This window comes from Gorilla gorilla, chromosome 8 (genome assembly GCF_029281585.2).
Source record: "Gorilla gorilla gorilla isolate KB3781 chromosome 8, NHGRI_mGorGor1-v2.1_pri, whole genome shotgun sequence".
NCBI classification, from domain to species: domain Eukaryota; kingdom Metazoa; phylum Chordata; class Mammalia; order Primates; family Hominidae; genus Gorilla; species Gorilla gorilla.
In genome coordinates this window covers 41,994,890-42,015,578 of record NC_073232.2, presented here as the reverse complement: position 1 = coordinate 42,015,578, position 20,689 = coordinate 41,994,890, and the positions used below count along the sequence as shown (strand labels likewise).

Here is a 20,689-nt window from a genome sequence, read left to right as displayed (position 1 = left end):
TATGAGCTATAACACTCACCACGAAGGTCTGCAGCTTCATTCTTGAAGTCAGCGAGGCGAAAAACCCACCAATTCCGGACACAGAAGTGTCTTCATTTAAAAAAATTTTTTAAGTGCACTGAAAAAGCATCACATATTCTAGCCTCATAATAATGCTCCCTTTTTTGGAGATCCAGGATTCAGTGTGGGCTCTGCCCAGAGCTCAGAGATCTAGTAAAAAGATAGATAGTTCCTATATAAATAAAACTGGTCTCCTCATATAATCCTATGATAGATTTCTTTTTTTTTTTTTTTTTTTTTTTGGAGACAGAGTTTTCGCTCTTGCTGCCCAGGCTGGGTGATCTTGGCTCACTGCAACCTGCACCTCCCGGGTTCAAGTGATTCTCCTGCCTTAGTCTCCTGAGTAGCTAGGACTACAGGCACCCACCACTGCACCATGCTAATTTTTGTATTTTTAGTAGAGACGGGGTTTCACCATGTTGGGCAGGATGGTCTTGATCTCCTGACCTCATAGTCTGCCTGCCTCAGCCTCTCAAAGTGCTGGGATTACAGGCATGAGCCACCGTGCCTGGCTATCCTATGATAGATTTCTAAAATGTTATGTTTGATTTGGCATCCTTTTTTTTGTTTTTTGTTTTTTTTTTGAGATGGAGACACACTCTGTCACTCAGCCTGGAGTGCAGTGGCACAATCTCGGCTCACTGAAACCTCTGCCTCCCAGGTTCAAGCAATTCTCTCACCTCAGCCTCCCAAATAGCCAGAATTACAGACATGTGCCACCACACCTGGCTAACTTTTGTATTTTTAGCAGAAAAGGGTTTTCACCATGTTGGCCAGGCTGGTTTTGAACTTCTGACCTCAGGTGATCCACCTGCTTCCACCTCCTAAAGTGCTGGGATTACAGGTTTGAGCCACTGCGCCTGGTGTGGTATGTGGCTTTACTGCATGTGACTAGTTTACATGCAACTAGCCATGCAAGTTCAGTAACCCAAGGCGGTCTATACCCTGTTCAACAAGAACCATCTACTGATGACACTTCTGGAAGTCTGGGCAATATCAACTTGCTGTAAGAGTTCCCAAATGCTCTCAATTATCATGTGATAACAAAGTTTTCAAACCAGTAAATTTTGAGTAGCCCTTTATTAGGAATAATCTTGAATAAGTTAGTATTGCCCTCCACAACCACAATTTAAAAAATATCCGTATTGGTTTTCTCTTCAATTCAAGCATCATGTAAATATGTAATGTAGAAAATGAGGATTTCCCATATTCCCATAGAATCACAAAGATGATCACTGGTAATATGTGTGCTACATATATGATACCAGGTTTATTCTTTTTTTTTGTCTTCTTTTTTTTTTCTGTCACCCAGGCTAACATCCAGCGGCACGAACTTGGCTCACTGTATCCTCTGCCTCCCGGGTTCAAACAATTCTCCCACCTCAGCCTCCCAAGTAGCTGGAATTATAGGCACCTGCCACCATGCCCACCCAGCTAATTTTTTTTGTATTTTCAGTAGAGACGAAGTTTCACTAAGTTGACCAAGTTGGTCTCGAACTCCTGACCTCTGGTGATCCGCCCACCTTGGCCTCCAAAAATGCTGGGATTAAAAGCATGAGCCACTATGCCTGGCCATTTTTTTGTACTCTTATACAATTATATACTTGCTTTATAAAAATGAACTTATTCTACATATATATGTTATTACATTATTAGGACATGTTCCCTAATGACATATTACATATTCATCATTCTTTTTTAAAATATTTTTTTCCTGAGACAGCATCTCACTCTGTTGCCCAGACGGGAGTGCAGTGGCCTAATGACAGGTCACTGCAGCCTCAAGCTCCTCGGTTCAAGGGATCCTCCCATCTTGGCCTCCTGACTAACCCAGCTAAGTTAAAAAAAATTTTTTTTTTTTGGCCTGGCGCAGCAGCTCACGCCTGTAATCTCAGCACTTTGGAAGGCCAAGGCAGGCAGATCACTTGGGGTCAGGAGTTTGAGACCATCCTGGCCAACATGGTAAAACTCCGTCTCTACTAAAAATACAAAAATTAGCTGGGCATGGTGGCAGGTGCCTGTAATCCCAGTTACTCAAGAGGCTGAGGCAGGAGAATCACTTGAGCCCAAGAGGTGGAGGGTGCAGTGAGTCGAGATCATGCCACTGAAATCCAGCCTGGGTGACAGAGCAAGACCCTGACTCAAAAATAAATAATAACTTTTTTTTTTTTTTTTTGGAGAAACAAGTCTCATTATGTTTTTGAACTCCTGGACTCAAGCAATCCTCCCATCTCAGTTCCCAAAGTGCTGGGATTACAGGTGTGAGGCACTATGCCCAGACATTTTCATCATTCTTTTTTTTTGAGATGGAGTTTTGCACTTGTTGCCCAGGCTAGAGTGTTATGTCACGATCCCGGCTCACTGCAACATCCGCCTCCCAGGTTCAAGTGACTCTCCTGCCTCAGCCTCCTGAGTAGCTGGGATTACAGGCATGAGCCACCACGCTCGGCTAATTTTGTATTTTTAGAAGACGTGGGGTTTCTCCATGTTGGTCAGGCTGGTCTCAAACTCCCGACCTCAGGTTATCTGCCCACCTCGGCCTACCAAAGTGCTGGGATTACAGGCGTGAGCCACCGTGCCCAACCCATTTTCATCATTCCTAGTAGCCATGGAGCATTCCATTTAATCAACTGTACATGCAATTTTTTTTTCCGGGGGCAAGGGGCTCATATTCACACAGATGGGAGTCCAGTTGGTGAGAAGGTGGCAGGCGGCATAGCCACCTTATACAGCATGCCATACTGGTCCACTGTCAGACCGGTGATGGCCACAGCTCCATCACCCCGAGGCTGACTCTGGCTCCTGCCTGGCTCTGCCCAGCCACCACAACCCCTGGGGACCATTCAGAGGCATCACTGGAGGGTGTGTGGTTAGTGGAGCAGCTGGTTGTGGGGAGGTCTCGTTTCTTTGGTGGAAGGCATTCCTGACTCCTTTCATGAACAGGTTTCATATTGCTTTGTGGTGTTCCTGGAGCCTGGAAGGAGTTGGCTTGCTCCCTGGGGCATCAGGAGGGGCTTCTCGGTAGCTTCCCTGTACCCCTCTAGGCTTCTGGCTGGGGCGCCCACATCTGAGCTTCCTGCGGTGCTTCTGAGCAGCTGTAGTAAGCGTCCTCCCGGCTGGCTTGGGAGCTCACAGCGCTTCCCGGGATCCACTTGCTCGTCCTGGAGCTGCCGCAACTGCGGCCGTCCCATCCCTGGCCCTGGAGCCGCCCCATACCCCTTTTGAGAGTGAGACTCTCAAAAAACAAAAAAAAAGAAAGAAACTATGAACTATGGTCCGGGCATGGTGGCTTATGCCTGTAATCCCAGCACTTTGGAAGGCCAAGGCGGGCAGATTGCTTGAGCCCAGGAGTTTGAGACCAGCCTGGGTAACATGGTGAAACCCCATCTCTACAAAAAATACAAAACTTAGCTAGCTAAGAGTGGTGGCACATGCCTGTAGTCCCAGCTACTAGGGAGGCTGAGTGGGGAGTATCACTTGAGCCTGGGAGGCAGAGGGTGAAGTGAGCCAAGATCATGCTACTGCACTCCAGCCTGGGTGACAGAGACCTTGTCTCAAATAGAAAAAAAAAAAAGGTTGGGGGAGGGGGAAGAAAGAAACTGAATCTAGGATCTACCACTTATCAGGGGTGCAACCTTTTTTTTAAGACAGAGTGTTGCCCTGTGTCCCAGGCTGGAGTGCAGTGGTGCAATCTTGGTTCACTGCAACCTCCGTCCCCTGGGTTCAAGCGATTCTCCTTCCTCAGCCTCCTGAGTAGTTGGGATTACAGGCATGTGCCACGACATCCAGCTAATTTTTGTATTTTTAGCAGAGACAGGGTTGGCCAGGCTGCTCTCAAACTCCTGACTTCAGGTGATCCGCCTGTCTCGGCCTGCCAAAGTGCTAGGATTACAGGCATGAGCCACCATGCCCGGCCCTAGTGGGTGCAACCTTAAGCAAGACAGAGGATATTTACTTTCCTATATCGATATGAGTCAAGTGGGATGAATCATGTGAAAATGCTTAGCAGAGGACCAGTTTAGGTCAGGTGCTCAACATATCTTAGTTGAATTTGGCAAATTATTCATGTAGACTAGTGGTTCTCAATCAGCAATGGAATCACGTGGAGGGCCTTAAACCATAGCTTGCTGGGCCCCACCTCCAGAATTTCTGGCTCTTATCTATGTAAAGTGGGTCTGAAATTTGCATTTCAAGCAAGTTTCCAGGAGATACTGATACTGCTGATCTGAGGATCACACTTTAACCACTGACTATAAACTGATAGGTCAGGTGTGGTGGCTTCACACCTGTAATCTCAGCAATTTGGAAGGCTAAGGTGGGAAGAATTTGAGACCACCCTGGGCAACACAGGGAGACCTCACATCTACAAAAAATTAGCCAGATGTGGTGGCACATACCTGTAGCCCTAGCTACTCAACTACCCAGCTACTCCTACTGAGGTAGGAGGACCACTTGAGCCCAGCCTGAGCAACATAGCAAAATCGTCTCTAAAACAAAACAACAGGCTGGGCGCAGTGGCTCACACCTGTAATCCCAGCACTTTGGGAGGCCAAGGGGGGCGAATCACAACGTCAGGAGATCAAGACCATCCTGGCCAATATGGTGAAACCCTGTCTATACCAAACATACAAAGATTAGCTGGGATGGTGGCGCGTGCCTGTAATCCCAGCTACTTGGGAGTCTGAGGCATGAGAATCGCTTGAAACCAGGAGGCGGAAGTTGCAGTGAGCCAAGATTGGGCCACTGCACTCCAGCCTGGAGACAGAGCAAGACTCTGTCTCAAAACAGAGGACAAGAACAATCTGCCTGTTTAGTAAAGCATGCTCAATGCCTAATATATAGTTTCCAGCACAGCCTAAAGTGCAAATTTTTCAGTGAATAAACCACTCTGTGCCTCAGAATAACTGATATTTACTGTCAATAATATGAGAACAAACACTTTTGTTCACTGCTCTATTTCCAGAACCAAGAACATGGCTTGGCACACAATGTCAGCGCTCAATGGGTTCACCCTGCCTGCTGCCTTGACAGAGCTGATTTATCAAGACCGGGGAATTGCAATGGAGAAAGAGTAATTCACGCAGAGCCAGCTGTGTGGGAGACCAGAGTTATTACACAAATTAGTCTCCCTGAGCATTTGAGGATCAGAGTTCTTAAAGATAATTTGGCGAGTAGGAGCTTGGGAAGCGGGGAGTGCTGATTGGTCAGGTTGAAGACGGAATCACAGAGAGTCGAAGTGAGGTTTTCTTGCTGTTTTGTGTTCCTGGGTGGAATGGCAGAACTGATTGAGCCAGGTTACCGGTCTAGGTAGTCAGCTGATCCAATGAGTGCAGGGTCTGCAAAACATCTCAAGCACTAATCTTAGGTTTTACAATAGTGATGTTATTCCTAAAAGCAATTTGGGGAGGTTCAGACTCTTGGAGCAAGAGGCTGCACGTCCCCTAAGCTGTAATTTGTAATCTTGTAGCTAATTTGTTAGTCCTGTAAAGACAGACTGGTCCCCAGGCAAGAAGGGGGTCTTTTCGGAAAGGGGCTATTATCAATTTTGTTTCAGAGTCAAACCATAAACTGAATTCCTTCCCAAAGTTAGTTCCACCTACACCCAGGAATGAATAAGGACAGCTTAAAGGTTAGAAGCAAGATGGAGTCGGTTAAGTCTGATTTCTTCCACTATCATAATTTCCTCAGTTGTAATTTTGCAAAGGCAGTTTCAACAGCAGTGCTCGAAAAATTATAAAATCAACAAATAGTACTGAAAAGTTCAAATGAAGTCATATATGAAAAAGAAATCCTAGCATTGTTAGCTATAATTACTTGCCCATTAAATGGGGTACTAATAATTACTGCAGGAACTATAACTTTTCCAACAGAGCGCAGAGATCTTTTGGCTCTGATAAAGCTCTGCACCTAAACGAAGGCGCTGTATAAAAATGGTTAATAACAATTGACCTTTACTGAGTGCTTACTATGATGCCAAGCGGCCTATGTGGCCTAATTTCATCCTCTGGGCATTATTATTATTTCCATTTTACAAGCTGTAGAGCCAGACCTCAGACCCCCACATGCAGGTTGACAACAGTTGGTGCCCTTTACCACCACCACACGTTCCGCAAATCTCATGACCAGCAAACGCCATGGGTGAGATCAACCTAGCGGACGGAAATCAACGGGGTCAGGGGTCACCAGGAAGTGACTACAAGACTCTAACTCAGAGGTCACTAATACGTCACAGGCAGAGTGAAGGGGCATTATTAAAGATAGTTTGACAAATTCTTTTTAATCTCATTTCTGTTGGTGAGGCCATAAAGTGACTGGAACATCTGAAAAAAAATGTCAGGAGGGAAATACATACGACTCAGCAGAGGCGCACAGGCGGCGGCCATGATGGGAAGATGAAAGAGGCGCATGCGCGGCATCCGGGTCCCCGAAATGCAGACGTGGCAGAAGGAGTGGCCTGTCCCTAAAGCGTGGAGGAGGAACTTCCGGGGGTGACGGGACGGCCCCCTCGGAACCGGAAGTGGAGCCTGGGAGCCTTGACGTTAGGAACGAAGTCTAACCTGGATCTGGAGCCGGGTGAGGAGTGGCATCGGGAGGTTGGCGGGTAGGAAAGCAAAGGAGAGGTCAGGGTATTGCTGGCCAGATTGGGGTCCGGTTTCAGAAAGAAGGGAGGAGCCTGGGGGCGGGGCCTGGGTAGAGACCCTCACCTCACGCATCCACCATCCAGGAGCAGGTCCTAGACCATCCCTTCGTCTCCCGGCCCAGATTCCGGCTCCTGCTTCCTGCCCCGAGCCTGTTAAAAGGTGCAAGACGCTTGGTCTCTGTGCTTAACAGAGCAGCCCCCTCTCTTAACGTGGCCCTAGAAGCCGACTTGGCTTCTCGGTTTTGATCCTCGGCTCTCCGAGGCTCCATGGCTTGACTACTTTCAGAGTTGTAGGAAGCTTGCCCCGCCCCCTTGGGTTGTCACCCTCGACTATCCACCCAGAATGGAGTCGAGACTTCAGTCTGACTCCAAGCTCTTGAATGTGTTTGAGGGGATTATTTTCTGGAGAAGAAGCTCCTTTCTTTACCCCTCCCCCCGGCTTTGGAAACATAAAGGGAGAGGACATATTTTAAACTTAGTGTCAGTGACCTCTGTAAGGTTTAGGGTTTGGAAGAACAGCTATTGAGATAACTTTGAGTTTAAAGAGTTTTAGAGCAGGATCAGCTCCTTTTCTATAGTCAAGGTGGCCCTTCTAGCAAAGGGGGAGAGGCCCATTGTTCCCTTTGCAGCAACTCTGAGTGCTCCTGCTTTCTGGGCCCTTTCTGTCTACAGGATAATTGGAATGATACAGCTGTTGAAAGTAGATGTGATGAGATAGTTTTCTTGGAAGGACCCTATTTAGAAAAGGCCCTCTAATTCATCCCTGTGTTGATGAGCAAGATTGTAATAATTTTGATGGTGGCTGAGATTCATAACAGTCGTAAGGGGAGCAGAAACAGGAGAGTTGGAGAAGTGCATTGGAATTTAGAATATTCATAGTCTTCTGCTTGAGGGATGAGGTGAATGATTTTTTTCCATGAAATCTAACTCTAACTTTGCCCCTGATTCTTGAACTGTTTCCTCAGATTATGTGAAGAAGTTCTGGTGCCTGTTCTGCACTTGGTTTTAATCTGTTACCTTGCTAGAGTTTTCAGGTGTCCTTTATTTTTTATTTTTATTTTTTTGAAAGGGCGTCTTGCTCTATTGCTCAGGCTGGAGTGCAGTGGCACGATCTCGGCTTATTGCAACCTCCGCCTCCCGGGTTCAAGCGATTTCTCCTGCCTCAGCCTCCCAAGTAGCTGGGATTACAGGCGTGTGCCACCATGCCCGGCTAGTTTTTGTATTTTTAGTAGAGACTGGGTTTCACCGTGTTGGCCAGGCTGGTCACGAACTCCTGACCTCAAGTGATCTGCCTGACTTTGCCTTCCAAAGTGCTGGGATTACAGGCGTGAGCCACTGTGCCTGGCCAACTTTTATTGATTTTAATGCTTCGGTTTTGGCCGGGCGTGGTGGCTCACACCTGTGATCCAGCACTTTGGGAGGCCGAGGTGGGTGGATCACGAGGTCAGGAGATCGAGACCAGCCTGGCTAACAGGGTGAAAACCTGTCTCTACTAAAAATACAAAAACTAGCTGGGTGTGGTGGCATGCGCCTGTAATCCCAGCTACTCGGGAGGCTGAGGCAGGAGAATCGTTTGAACCCAGGAGGTGGAGGTTGCAGTGAGCTGAGATCGCGCCACTGCACTCCAGCCTGGCAACAGAGTGAGACTCCATCTCAAAAAAAAAAAAAAAAAAAACAACCTTCAGTTTTAAGGTCCATACACTCTTTTGGTGGAAAGACTCGGGTTGGAGTATCATTTGTATTATGGCAGTTTAGCTAAAGAATGTCATTTCTGTAACTCAGCCTAAATTTTGTCATTGAGGGGGAAGGATTTTAGCAGATCTGTTTTAGATTTTTAGCCTGATTGATTTTAAATCAATTGTTCAGCACACTAGAGGGTACTCGATGTTTGCTGAATGAATGGATGCTAGAGTGAATGAATGGAAAGTGGGAACATTGTTTCTTTTACCTGTAACATCAAGGTAGTTCATCAGCCACAAGACTGTGTGACTAGACACTAGAAATCATACCACTGGGGAATGGAGGCTGCTGCTCCATTTCAGTGGGTCTGTCTGAAGTTGAAATTTATACTATTTAGACAGTGACAAAGGGTGGGTGGTCAGAATAACAAAATCCTTGCTTTTAGGAGATAATCTGAATGCTGGCTGGGGCAGAAAATTACTAAGATCCTGTGGAAGTGTGAGGATTATTAAACTGATCACTGTCTGATAAGGCCAATTTCTTTTTATCTCTACTTCCTGCCCTGAATAGTTACTCTCTTTAGAAAGTTCATTTTGACTAATTTCTCTTCTCTCTCACAGGTGAGACCAAATTGGGAATGCTTTCATAATGAACGTCAACCAGTCAGTTCCACCTGTGCCACCATTTGGGCAGCCTCAGCCCATCTACCCAGGGTATCATCAGTCCAGCTACGGTGGGCAATCAGGGTCCACAGCCCCCGCCATTCCCTATGGAGCCTACAATGGCCCAGTACCAGGCTATCAGCAAACACCTCCCCAAGGTATGTTTCTGTTTCTGTTTCCTTTGAGCTAGGGAGGGAAATCAGCAGAGTCTTCAGGTTGGGTTGTATTGCTCTAGCTAAGCTACCTGAGAAGTTTGGGTGACTGGGATTGAGGAACATAAATCTGGCCCTGTGTAGCTGAGAGCCCCGTGGGCGCCCTTCCCTTCCCTTTTTAAATTATTATTTTAATTTTTTTTTGAGACAGTTTTGCTCTGTCACCCATGCTGGATTACAGTGGCATGATCTCAACTCATTGCAACCTCTGCCTCCTGGGCTTAAGCACTTCTCCTGCCTCAGCCTCCCCAGTAGCTGGGATTACAGGCATGCACCACCACGTCCAGCTAATTTTTGTATTTTTTAAATTTATTTTGAGATAGAGTCTCTCTCTGTCGCCCAGGCTGGAGTGCAGTGGCACCCTCTTGGCTGCAACCTCCACCTTCCAGGTTCAAGCAGTTCTCTGCCTCAGCCTCCTGAGTAGCTAGGATTACAGGCATCCACCACCACACCAGCTAATTTTTTTGTATTTTTAGTAGAGACGGGGGTTTCACCATCTTGGCCAGGCTGGTCTTGAGCTCCTGACCTTGTGATCTGCCCGCCTCAGCCTCCCAAAGTGCTGGGATTATAGGCGTGAGCTACCGTGCCTGGCCTGTATTTTTTTTTTTTTTTTTGAGACAGAGTTTTACTCTTGTTGCCCAGGCTGTAGTGCAGTGGCACGATCTCGGCTCACCACAACCTCCACCTCCTGGGTTCAAGTGATTCTCCTGCCTCAGCCTCCCGAGTAACTGGGATTACAGGCATGCACCACCATACCCTGCTAATTTTGTATCTTTAGTAGAGACAGGGTTTCTCCATGTTGGTCAGGCTGGTCTTGAACTCCCAACCTCAAGTGATCCACCCACCTCGGACTCCCAAAATGCTGAGATTACAGGCGTGAGCCACCACACCTGGCCACTGTTTGTATTTTTAGTAGAGATGGGGTTTTACCAGTGGCCAGGAAGGTCTTGAAGAACTGCTGACCTCAAATGATCCACCAGCCTTGGCCTCCCAAAATGCTAGGATTACAGGCTTGAGCCACCACGCCCGGCCCCTTCCCTGTTTTTTTATTTTATTTTACTTATTTTATTATTTATTTATTTATTTATTTTTTGAGATAGTCTTGCTCTGTTGCCCAGGCTGGAGTGCAGTGGCACAATCTCGGCTCACTGCAACCTCCGTCTCCCAGATTCAAGCAATTCTCCTGCCTCAGCCTCCAGAGTAGCTGTGATTACAGGCTCCCGCCACCATGCCCGGCTATTTTTTGTATTTTTAGTAGAGACAGTGTTACACCATGTTGACCAGGCTGGTCTCGAACTCCTGACCTCAAATGATTCACCCATCTCGGCTTCCCAAAGTGCTGACATTACAGGCATGAGCCACCACCTCTGGCCTTATTTTTAATTTTTTTTGAGATGGAATTTTGCTCTTGTTACCCAGGCTGGAGTGCAATGGCACAATCTCAGCTTACTGTAACCTCCGCCTCCCAGGTTCAAGCGATTCTCCTGCCTCAGCCTCCCAAATAGCTGGGATTACAGGCATGTGCCACCACACCCGGCTAATGTTTTGTATTTTTATTAGAGATGGGGTTTCACCATGTTGGCCAGGCTGGTCTTAAACTCCTGGCCTCAGGTGATCCACCCGCCTCAGCCTCCCAAATGCTGGGATTACAGGTGTGAGCCACCGTACCTGGCCTTATTTTTTTTCTTTTTTCTTTTTGAGCTGGAGTTTGGCTCTTGTTACCCAGGCTGGAGTGCAATGGCACAATCTCAGCTCACTGCAACCTCTGCCTCCCAGGTTCAAGTGATTCTTGTGCCTCAGCCTCCTGAGTAGCTGGGATACAGGCACCCACCACCACACCTGGCTAATTTTTTGTATTTTTAGTAGAGATGGGATTTTGCCATGTTGGCCAGGCTGGTCTTGAACTCCTGACCTCAGGTGATCCACTTGCCTCGGCCTCTCAAAGTGCTAGGATTACAAATGTAAGCCACCACGCCCAGCTGTCTTCCCTGTTTTTAGATAAGGTACTGTGTTTCTGCCTTAAGCCATCTAGTGGGAACACATCTCCCAGGTTCACTGGCCGTTCACTTCCTGTGGGTATCACCTTGTGCAGCCTTACCTGGTCACATTGTTCAGAGCTAAATGGAAGGGTTGTGGTCCACACCCCTCTAGATCCTGTGACCAGGACCGAATATTTCCTGTTGACTTGTAGTCTCCTTGAAATAATTTATTCCTCATATATGTTGAGAAAGCCTCTTGTTGGACTGATGATTCTTATGTATAAATGACCCTGGGACAGTGTAGTTTATGGGGGTGAAAAGTGTGATATTTGTGTGCCTGACTTTTGGTGCCTCTCATGTCTTCTGATATCCATCCTTTTCCTTTGCTTGAGTTTCCTCTGCTTCTTAGATGCTCTGTAATGTCATGGTAATAAGAGAATACTAATCTGATGCTGCTCTAGGTTCAGTGTTTGGCTTTTAACCTTACATTTTCTTTTTCTTTTTCTTTTTTTTTCTTTTTTGAGACAGAGTCTTACTCTGTCACCCAGGCTGGAGTGCAGTGGCATGATCTTGGCTCATTGTAACCTCTGTCTCCCAGGTTCAAGCAGTTCTCCTGTCTCAGCCTCCCGAATAGCTGGGATTACAGGCACATGCCACCACGCCCGGCTAATTTTTATATTTTTAGTAGAGACAGGGTTTCACCATGTTGGCCAGGCTGGTCTCGAACTCCTGACTTCATGATCCACTTGCCTTGGCCTCCCAAAGTGCTGGGATTACAGGCGTGAGCCACCATGTCCAGCCTTACCTTACTTTCTCAAGAAGAGCAGCTAGTACTCTACCGATTCTCCAGAGGGGCTTTTTGGAAATAGTTAACAGTAGATCTTTGCTTAGGCTATCCGATGATTTAGGATATGCCAAACTCTACGCTTTCATAAAGAGATATGGAAAAAAGAAGGCATCAAGGAGGTACTGGTAAGATTTGGGAAATAATGAAGTATGATGATTTTAACTGTGGGGAAAAAGTATTGTGATGAGATTAGGCCCCAGGTCTTTGGAAGAACCTTAATTCTAAGCTGAGACTTTGGCTGGACAGAGTCCACCTCTGCTTTGTCAAGTGCTCGAGTTTGGCATTCTCTCACGAGAAAGCTTTGTTAGAGGAAAACATATCTGATTCTGTCATGGTTGGTGAGCAAGTTTAGGCTAATCATGTTCCTGTAGGCAGGTTCTATAATGTCTAATCTCTACTGAGGGCAGAGCAAAAGAAAAGCATTCTTTGAACAGAGGTCATCCACATTTCAAAAGTGATGTGCCAAGTAACTAATTGCTTTCTCCCTGAACTTCATATGTGAAGAATGGCTAAGGGTAGTGTAAGTAGCTTTGGTGGTGGTTCTAAGGAATAGGAAGGATGGAGTACAGCTTTTGTGAGGACATAGGTGGCAATGCTGATGGGAGGACAGGCCAGCTCTCCTTACTGAACTGTTGGGCAGAAACAAGGTCTCCGATCTATAGGAACACGTTCCTGAATCGTGCTGTTTGATGTTTTCACACTTAGAAGTGGATTAAAGGATATAGTTAGTATAAGCAGAATGAATGAAGAAGAAGGTGGCAGAATAATCTCCCCAAGAGATGCCTTTCTTTGCAGCCTAGTTCAGTATATTACTTGGTCATCTTCTGAGTCTCCTTCGTATATGCTCCAAGTTTCTGAGTTCTGGAGTAAGATCTTTTCCTTAAAAGGGTTGGCTTGTTGTCTAGGGTAAGAATATCAGGCAGTCTTGGATTGACTGAGAGTATGGTGATCAAAGGAAGGCCCTACATTCTTGTGCCTCTGGCTACAGCTTCACCCGTAGTATGCTTGTCTAGGGGAGTGTAGGCCCCTTGTTGGGAATCTGTGTTTAGAATACTGCTGTAGCTACAGTTGTATGCTGGTAGTGTCCTTTTCACTGCCTAAACTGTGGTATTGGGCCAGTGAAGGTCTGAGTTTATTGATCCTTGCTTTGCATTCCTGGCTCAGGGTGGAGGAGAAAGTTATTTCCCAATCACTTAGTTTCTGTCCTTTACCCTCAGGTATGTCAAGAGCCCCACCTTCCTCGGGGGCACCTCCAGCCTCAACAGCACAGGCTCCTTGTGGCCAGGCTGCATATGGCCAGTTTGGCCAAGGAGATGTACAGAATGGGCCAAGCTCCACTGTTCAGATGCAAAGGTAGGTACTTGGTCAATCTAAAATTGGTCTGATGAGGCTGAGTGCAGTGGCTCATGCCTGTAATCCCAGCACTTTGGGAGGCTGAGGTGGGTGGATCACCTGAGGTCAGGAGTTTGAGACCAGCCTGGCCAACATGGCAAAACCCCATCTCTTTTCTCAAATAAAAAATTAGCCGGGCGTGGTGGTGTGCACTTGAAATCCCAGACTTGGGAGGCTGAGGCAGAAGAATCATGAGGCAGAGGTTGCCGTGAGCCAAGATCGTGCCATTGCACTCCAGCCTAGGCGATAGAGTGAGACTCGGTCTCATAAATAAATAATTAAATAAATAAATAAATAAATAAATAAATAAAATTGATCTGATGAAAGTAGAAAGGTTAGGAATGTATGGGGGTTTGTGTTTTGTTTTTTTTTTCTCTCCTTTGCCTTTCTTGTAGATCACTTTTTCTCTTCCCTCTACCCTTTTGTACTTTGTCTTCTTTTTTCCAGGTTACAGGTACTGCTGACGTCCAGCCCTGTGGATTATTGACCCATCTTAGTACCTGGGTTCCTTTGCATATTCTTCATTTTCTGTGAACTTGAGTTTCTTGCTTTACTAGACATACATCTTCAATAATGGTTGCAGTCCTGTTGAGACTACCCTAAGGGAGAAATGGGAAGAGGGAACCTCAGGATTATTTGCATCTCTTTTGACTTGCCCCTTTCCTCTAGAACAGGCACTTAGTAGGACTGATTGGTTAAGTTTGGGCATGGCCAGTTATGAACTGAAAGATACTAAAAGGGAAACCACATAAATGGTGAAAACTTCAGTGGTACAGTGACCCAATAAACCCATCTTAGCATGAAAGTCCATTAAAGGAGGGCAGTCATCTCTATTAGAGTGCTTTTTAAAATTTTTTAAATTTTTTTTTGAGACAGGGTCTCACTCTGCGGCCCAAGCTAGAGTGCAGTGGCAGGATCACAACTCCCTGGAGCCTGGACGTCTCAGGCTCAGGTGACCCTCCCACCTCAGTTTCCCGGGTAGCTGGGACTACAGGCATGCGCCACCACACCCAGCTAATTTTTTGTATTTTTAGTAGAGATGGGGTTTCACTGTGTTGCCCAGGCTGATCTCAAACTCCTGGGCTCAAGCAATCTGCCCACCTTGGCCTCCCAAAGTGCTAGGATTACAGGAGTGAGCCACTGCACCTGGTCAGGAGTGTTGTTTGTGTTTGGTAAATAAAGAGTAAAATATAACTGTGGGAAAGGGGTATGATAATAGAAAAGTCACTTTCTGACACTTTAACTGGGTGTCCAGAATACACATTTTTAGCATTGAATGTAAGCCTGGGTAAGTCAAACAAGTGGGGTACATAGAAGATAACAAGTACACAAATGTACATAAAGTTATAAAACAGGGTGAGGATATAGTGAGGGGGTAGGGAGCTGTTTTAAATACATTGGTCCGTGCTGGATGCAGTGGCTCACTCCTTTAATACCAGCACCTGGGGAGGCTGAGGTGGGAGGATTGCTTGAGCCCACAAGTTGAAGGCTGCAGTGAGCCATGATTGTACTGCTGCACTCCAGTCTAGGTGACAAAGCAAGACCCTGTCACAAAAAAACAAAACAAAACAAAAAACCCATACAAAACAAGCATATGCCTTAGTAAATTATTATATAGCAAACTCCTTTGTAACTAGAACTACGACCCAGATGAAGAAATAGAACTTTGCCACTCACCCCAAAAGCCTTTTTCCATGTGCCCCAATTCAAACATTATTCTCTCCCTCCCCTCATAAATAACAATTATCCTGCATTAACCTGACTCTTACAGTAATTACTTTCTTTTTCTTTTTTTTTGAGACAGAGTCCTGCCCTGTTTCCCATGCTAGAATGCAGTGGTGTGATCTCGGTTCACTACAATCTCCAGCTCCTGGGTTCAGGCGATTCTCCAGCCTCAGCCTCCCGAGTAGCTGGGATTGCAGGTGCCTGCCATCAGGCATGGCTAATTTTTTTATATTTTTAGTAGAGACAGGATTTCGCCATGTTGGACAGGCTGGTCTCGAACTCCTGACCTCAAGTGATCCACCCGCCTCAGCCTTCCAAAGTGCTGGGATTACAGGTGTGAGCCACCATGCCCAGCTGACTTTCTTGTGGTTTTTTAAAAATAGTTTACACTTGGCTGGGTGAGGTGGCTCATGCCTATAATCCCAGCACTTTGGGCGGCCAAGGTGAGAGGATTGCTTCAGCCCAGATTTTTGAGACCAGCCTGTGCAATATAGGGAGACCCCCATCTCTACAAAAAATAAAATGTTAGCTGGGCATGGTGGCATGCTTGTTGTCCTAGCTACTTTGGGAGGCTGAAGTGGAGGTATCGTTTGGGCCCAAAAGGTCGAGGCTACACTGAGTGTGATCTCGCCACTGCACTCCAGAGCTTGAGAAACAGCGAGACTGTGTCTCACAAAGAAAAAGTTTACACTCAAATGTACAACCCCACGTACCACAATTTAGTTTTACCCACAGGAAAAACACTTGGTGTGTCTTAAGTCTATAAGCTCCACCTCTGTCTTCTTTTTCTTAGTATTTATCTGTTGAAGAAAACAGTTAACCCAAAGAATTTCCCACAGTTTGGACTCTTTACATAACATTTACATCACACTTGTCCAACTTGTGGCCCACAGTCTGCATGCCCCAGGACGGCTTTGAATGTGGCCCAACACAAATTCATAAACTTTCTTAAAACATTATGAGGTTTTTTTTTTTTTAAGTTCATTACCTGTCATTAGTGTAGTGTTAGTGTATTTTATGTGTGGCCCAAGACACTTCTTCCAGTGTAGCCCAGGGAAGCCAAAAGATTGGACACCCCTGATTTACATTGTATTAGGTATTATAAGTAATCTAGAGATGATTTAAAGTACATGGGAGGAGGCTGGGTGTGGTGGCTTATACCTGTAATTCCAGCACTTTGGGAGGCCAAGGTGGGTGGATCACCTGAGGTAAGGAGTTTGAGACCAGCCTGGCTAACATGGTGAAACCCCATCTCTACTAAAAATACAAAAATTAGCTGGGTGTGGTGGCGGGCACCTATAATCTCAGCTACTTGGGAGGCTGAGGCAGGAGAATCGCTTGAACCCGGGAGGCAGAGGTTGCAGTGAGCCAAGATTGCGCCACTGCACTCCATCCTGGGCGACAGAGTGAGACTTCGTCTCAGGAAAAAAAAAGTATATGGGAGGTTATATGCAAATATGATGCCGTATAACCCACATCCAATTCTATTGATTCCACCTTCAAGATGTATCCCAAATCTCATTACAGTCATTCCTCAGTATCCATGGGGGAATGGTTCCAGGACCTCCCCTGACCAACAGATACCAAAATCCACAAAGGCTCAAGTCCCTCATATAAACTCTATGCAAGTAGAGATGTTAGGTAGGCAGGTGCATATACAAATCTGCAGCTCAAGACTGATGCTAGGACTGGAGATAAAAATTTGGGAGTCCTCAGTCTATAGATATTTAAAGCCATGGGACTAGATGAAATCATTTAAAAAGTGAGTATTGAGATTAAAGAATGGAATTGAGGACTGAGACTTGGAGCTTAGCAACATTTAAAAGTAAAGAGGAGCCGCCATTAAAAGACAATGAGGGGCCAGGTGCAGTGCCTCACGCCTGTAATCCCAGCACTTTGGGAGGCTGAGGCAGGCAGATTGCTTGAGCTCAGGAGTTCGAGACAAGCCTGGGCAACATGGCGAAACCCTGTCTCTACCAAAATACTAAAATTAGCCGGGTGTGGTGGGCACATGCCTGTGGTCCCAGCTTCTTGGGAGGCTGAGGTGGGAGGATGGCTTGAAACCAAGAGGTGGAGGTTGCAGTGAGCCGAAATCGCACCGCTGCACTCCAACCTGAGTGACAGAGTAAGACCCCATCTCAAACAAACAAAAAAAAAACAAAAGACAATGAGAAAGAGCAGTAGTGAGGTGGGAGATAAGCCAGGAGAGTGTGGTGTCCTGAAATCAGGTGAAGAGAGTATTTCAAGAAGGTGGGAGAGTAATCAGTTGTGTCAGATGCTGCCAAATTGTAAGATGAAGACTGAGAATTGACCATTGAATTCGGCAAGGTTGGCGTCATTGGTAAAGGCAGTTTCAGTGTAGAGATAAAGAAAACTACCCAGTTGGAGTGAGTCAGAGTTTCAGGCCAGGCGCGGTGGCTCACGCCTGTAATTCCAGCACTTTGGGAGGCCGAGGCGGGTGGATTACAAGGTCAGGAGATCGAGACCATCCTGGCTAACACGGTGAAACCCCGTCTCAACTAAAAATACAAAAAATTAGCTGGGCGCGGTGGCAGGCGCCTGTAGTCACAGCTACTCGGGGGGCTGAGGCAGGAGAATGGCGTGAACCCAGGAGGCAGAGCTTGCAGTGAGCCGAGATCTTACCACTGCACTCCAGCCTGGGCGACAGACAGCGAGACTCCGTCTCAGGAAAAAAAAAAAAAGTTTCAACCGGGTGGTAGATTGACATAATCTGAAAACCCTCTGCTACCAAAGTCTAGAAAGGAGAGAGAAAATAGAAACAAAAAAAATTTTTAAGTGCAAAGTTAAGCTTGAAAGAAAATGTGAAATTCTTAAGTTTTAGAGACCAAGTGAGGACTGAAAATCTTTTTTTTTTTTTTTAAATACGAAGTCTTGCTCTGTCGCCCAGGCTGGAGTGCAGTGGCGCGATCTCTGCTCACTGCAACCTCTACCTCCCAGGTTCAAGCGATTCCCCTGCCTCAGCCTCCCAAGTAGCTGGGACTACAGATGTGGGCCACCATGCCCGGCTAATTTTTGTATTTTTAGTAGAGATGAGGTTTCACCATGTTGGCCAGGCTGGTCTCGAACTCCTCGCCTCAGGTGAACCGCCCACCTTGGCCTCCCAAAGTGGTGGGATTACAGGCATGGGCCACTGTGCCTGGCCATCAAGTGAGGACTGAAAATCAGAGTGGTAAATTGACTCTGGGGCTGCCTGTAGATTGGGTGGATTCATCATCTTGAGAAGCCAGGGCCTTAAATTTAAGCAGGTACTGGGGAAGGCAGATGAGTCCTTGGGCTTTCCTGAGAGTAGTTTTGGAACTGAGACATTGTTTATAAAGTCTGGACCTGGGCTGCACCTTCATTGAACAAGCCGACTAGGGGAAAAAAAGTCTGCACGCTGGAAAGGGGAGATAAGGAGTGCTGTTTCTCTCAGGCTGGCTGTGGATGGGTGAAAAAAAAAGTTCTTGGGACTGCAAATGGACATGACATCTTTTTGGAATGATGAAAATGTTTAAAAATTTGATTCTGATGATGGTTGCATAACTAAATTTACTAAAAATCATTGAATTGTTCACTTGAAGTGAATTTAATCGTATGGAAATTACATCTCAATAATATATATATATTTTTTTGAGACAGAGTTTTGGTCTTATTGCCCAGGTTGGAGTGCAATAGCACGATCTCAGCTCACTGCAGCCTCTGCCTCCTGGGTTCAAGTGATTCTCCTGCCTCAGCCTCCCAAGTAGCTGGGATTCCAGGCATGACCACCATGCCAGGCTAATTTTTTGTATTTTTAGTAGAGACAGGGTTTCACCATGTTGGCCAGGCTGGTCTTGAACTGACCTCAAGTGATTCACCTGTGTTGGCCTCCCAAAGTTCTGGGATTACAGGTGTGAGTCACTGTTCCTGGCCAATTTTTTTTTTTTTTTTTTTTGAGATGAAGTCTCGCTCTGTCACCCAGGCTGGAGTGAAGTGGTGTGACCTTGGCTCATTGCAACCTCCACCTCCCAGGTTCAAGTGAATCTCCTGTCTGAACCTCTTGAGTAGCTGGGATTACAGGTGTGCACCACCACGCCTGGGCTAATTTTTGTATTTTTTTAGTAGAGATGGAGTTTCACCATGTTGGTCAGGCTGGTCTTGAACTCCTGACCTCAAATGATCCATCTGTCTCGGCCTCCCAAAGTACTGGGATTACAGGCATGAGCCACTGCACCTGGCCTAATTTTTTTTTTTTTTTAAATTAGAGACCAGGTGCAGTGGCTCATGCCTGTAGTAATCTCAACACCTTGGGAGGCTGAGACAGGAGGATCACTTGAGGCCAGAAGTTTTAGACCAGCCTGGGCAACATAGGGAGATCCTGTCGCTATAAAAAAAAAAAAAAAGTAGCTGAGCATTGTTGGTGTGCCTGGGAAGCAGAGGTGGAGGCAGGAGGATTGCTAGAGCCCTGGAGGTTGAGGCTACAGTGAGCCATGATGGCTTCACTGCACTGTGGCCTGGGTGACAGAGTGAGACCCTGTCTCAAAAACAAACAAACAAAAAATCAATCTAGGGTGACACTGTCATTATTGGAGTACCTTCTGGAAACAAATGTGGAACAACCACACCTCAGTCCGGGCTAGAAGGGATTATCAGAGAAAGGCACTTTGATTAGAGTTGGGCCAGGCACAGTGCTCATGTTTGTAATCCCAGCACTTTGTGAAGCCAGGGCGAGAGGACTGATTGAGCCCAGGAGTTCAAGACTATCCTGGGCAGCATAGCAAGACCCTGTCTCTACAAAAAATAAAAAAATTAGCTAGGTGTGGTGGTGTGTGCCTGTGGTCTCAGATACTTGGGAGGGGAGGCTTAGGTGGGAGGATTGCTTGAGCCCAGGAGGTCAAGGCTGCAGTGAGCCACAGATAGTGAGTGCCATTGTACTCCAGCCTGGGTGACAGAGCGAGACCCTGTCTCAAAAAAAAAAAAAAAAAAAAAAAAGTAAGGCTGGGCACGGTGGCTCACGCCTGTAATCCCAGCACTTTGGGAGGTTGAGGCGGGCGAATCACGAGGTCAGGAGTTCCGAGACCAGCCCGGCCAACATAGTGAAACCCCGTCTCTACTAAAAATACAAAAATTAGCCAGGCATGATGGTGGGCACCTGTAGTCCCAGCTACTCGGGAGGCTAAGGCAGGAGAATCGCTTGAACCCAGGAGGTGGAGGTTGTGATGAGCCAAGATCGCACCACTGCACTCCAGCCTGGGCGACACAGCGAGACTCTGTCTCAAAAGAAACGAAAAGAAAAAAAAAAAGTAGAGACAGAGTATAGACCTATTCTTTTGTAATGTTTAGCTAAAAGGGGAGCAAAAGTTTGAGGGGGCTGTGAGGTAATTTGGTTGGATTTTTTTAAAGTTTTTTGAGATATAATTCATATACTATGCAATTCGTCTGTTTAAAGTGTTTTTGTATATTTAGTGGTTTTTAATATATTGACAGATATGTGCTGTCACAGTTTAGTATAT

General features: G+C 46.3%; 1 protein-coding gene across 2 annotated transcripts in view; it reads left to right on the top strand.

Annotated features, from left to right (window-relative positions):
* SEC24C (SEC24 homolog C, COPII coat complex component) overlaps positions 1–20,689 on the top strand; it is a 41,014-nt gene that overhangs the window by 6,626 nt on the left and 13,699 nt on the right. Inside the window, exons 2-4 of one of the 2 annotated variants that reach the window (XM_063709983.1) lie at positions 6,360–6,633; positions 9,001–9,200; positions 13,298–13,433. In XM_063709983.1, coding sequence (XP_063566053.1) covers positions 9,029–9,200; positions 13,298–13,433 — 308 coding nt within the window. In that variant the 5' untranslated portion in view covers positions 6,360–6,633; positions 9,001–9,028. Of the gene's footprint in view, positions 1–6,359; positions 6,634–9,000; positions 9,201–13,297; positions 13,434–20,689 lie in introns of those variants that run through there. The other variant, XM_019034630.4, reaches the window with a different exon arrangement.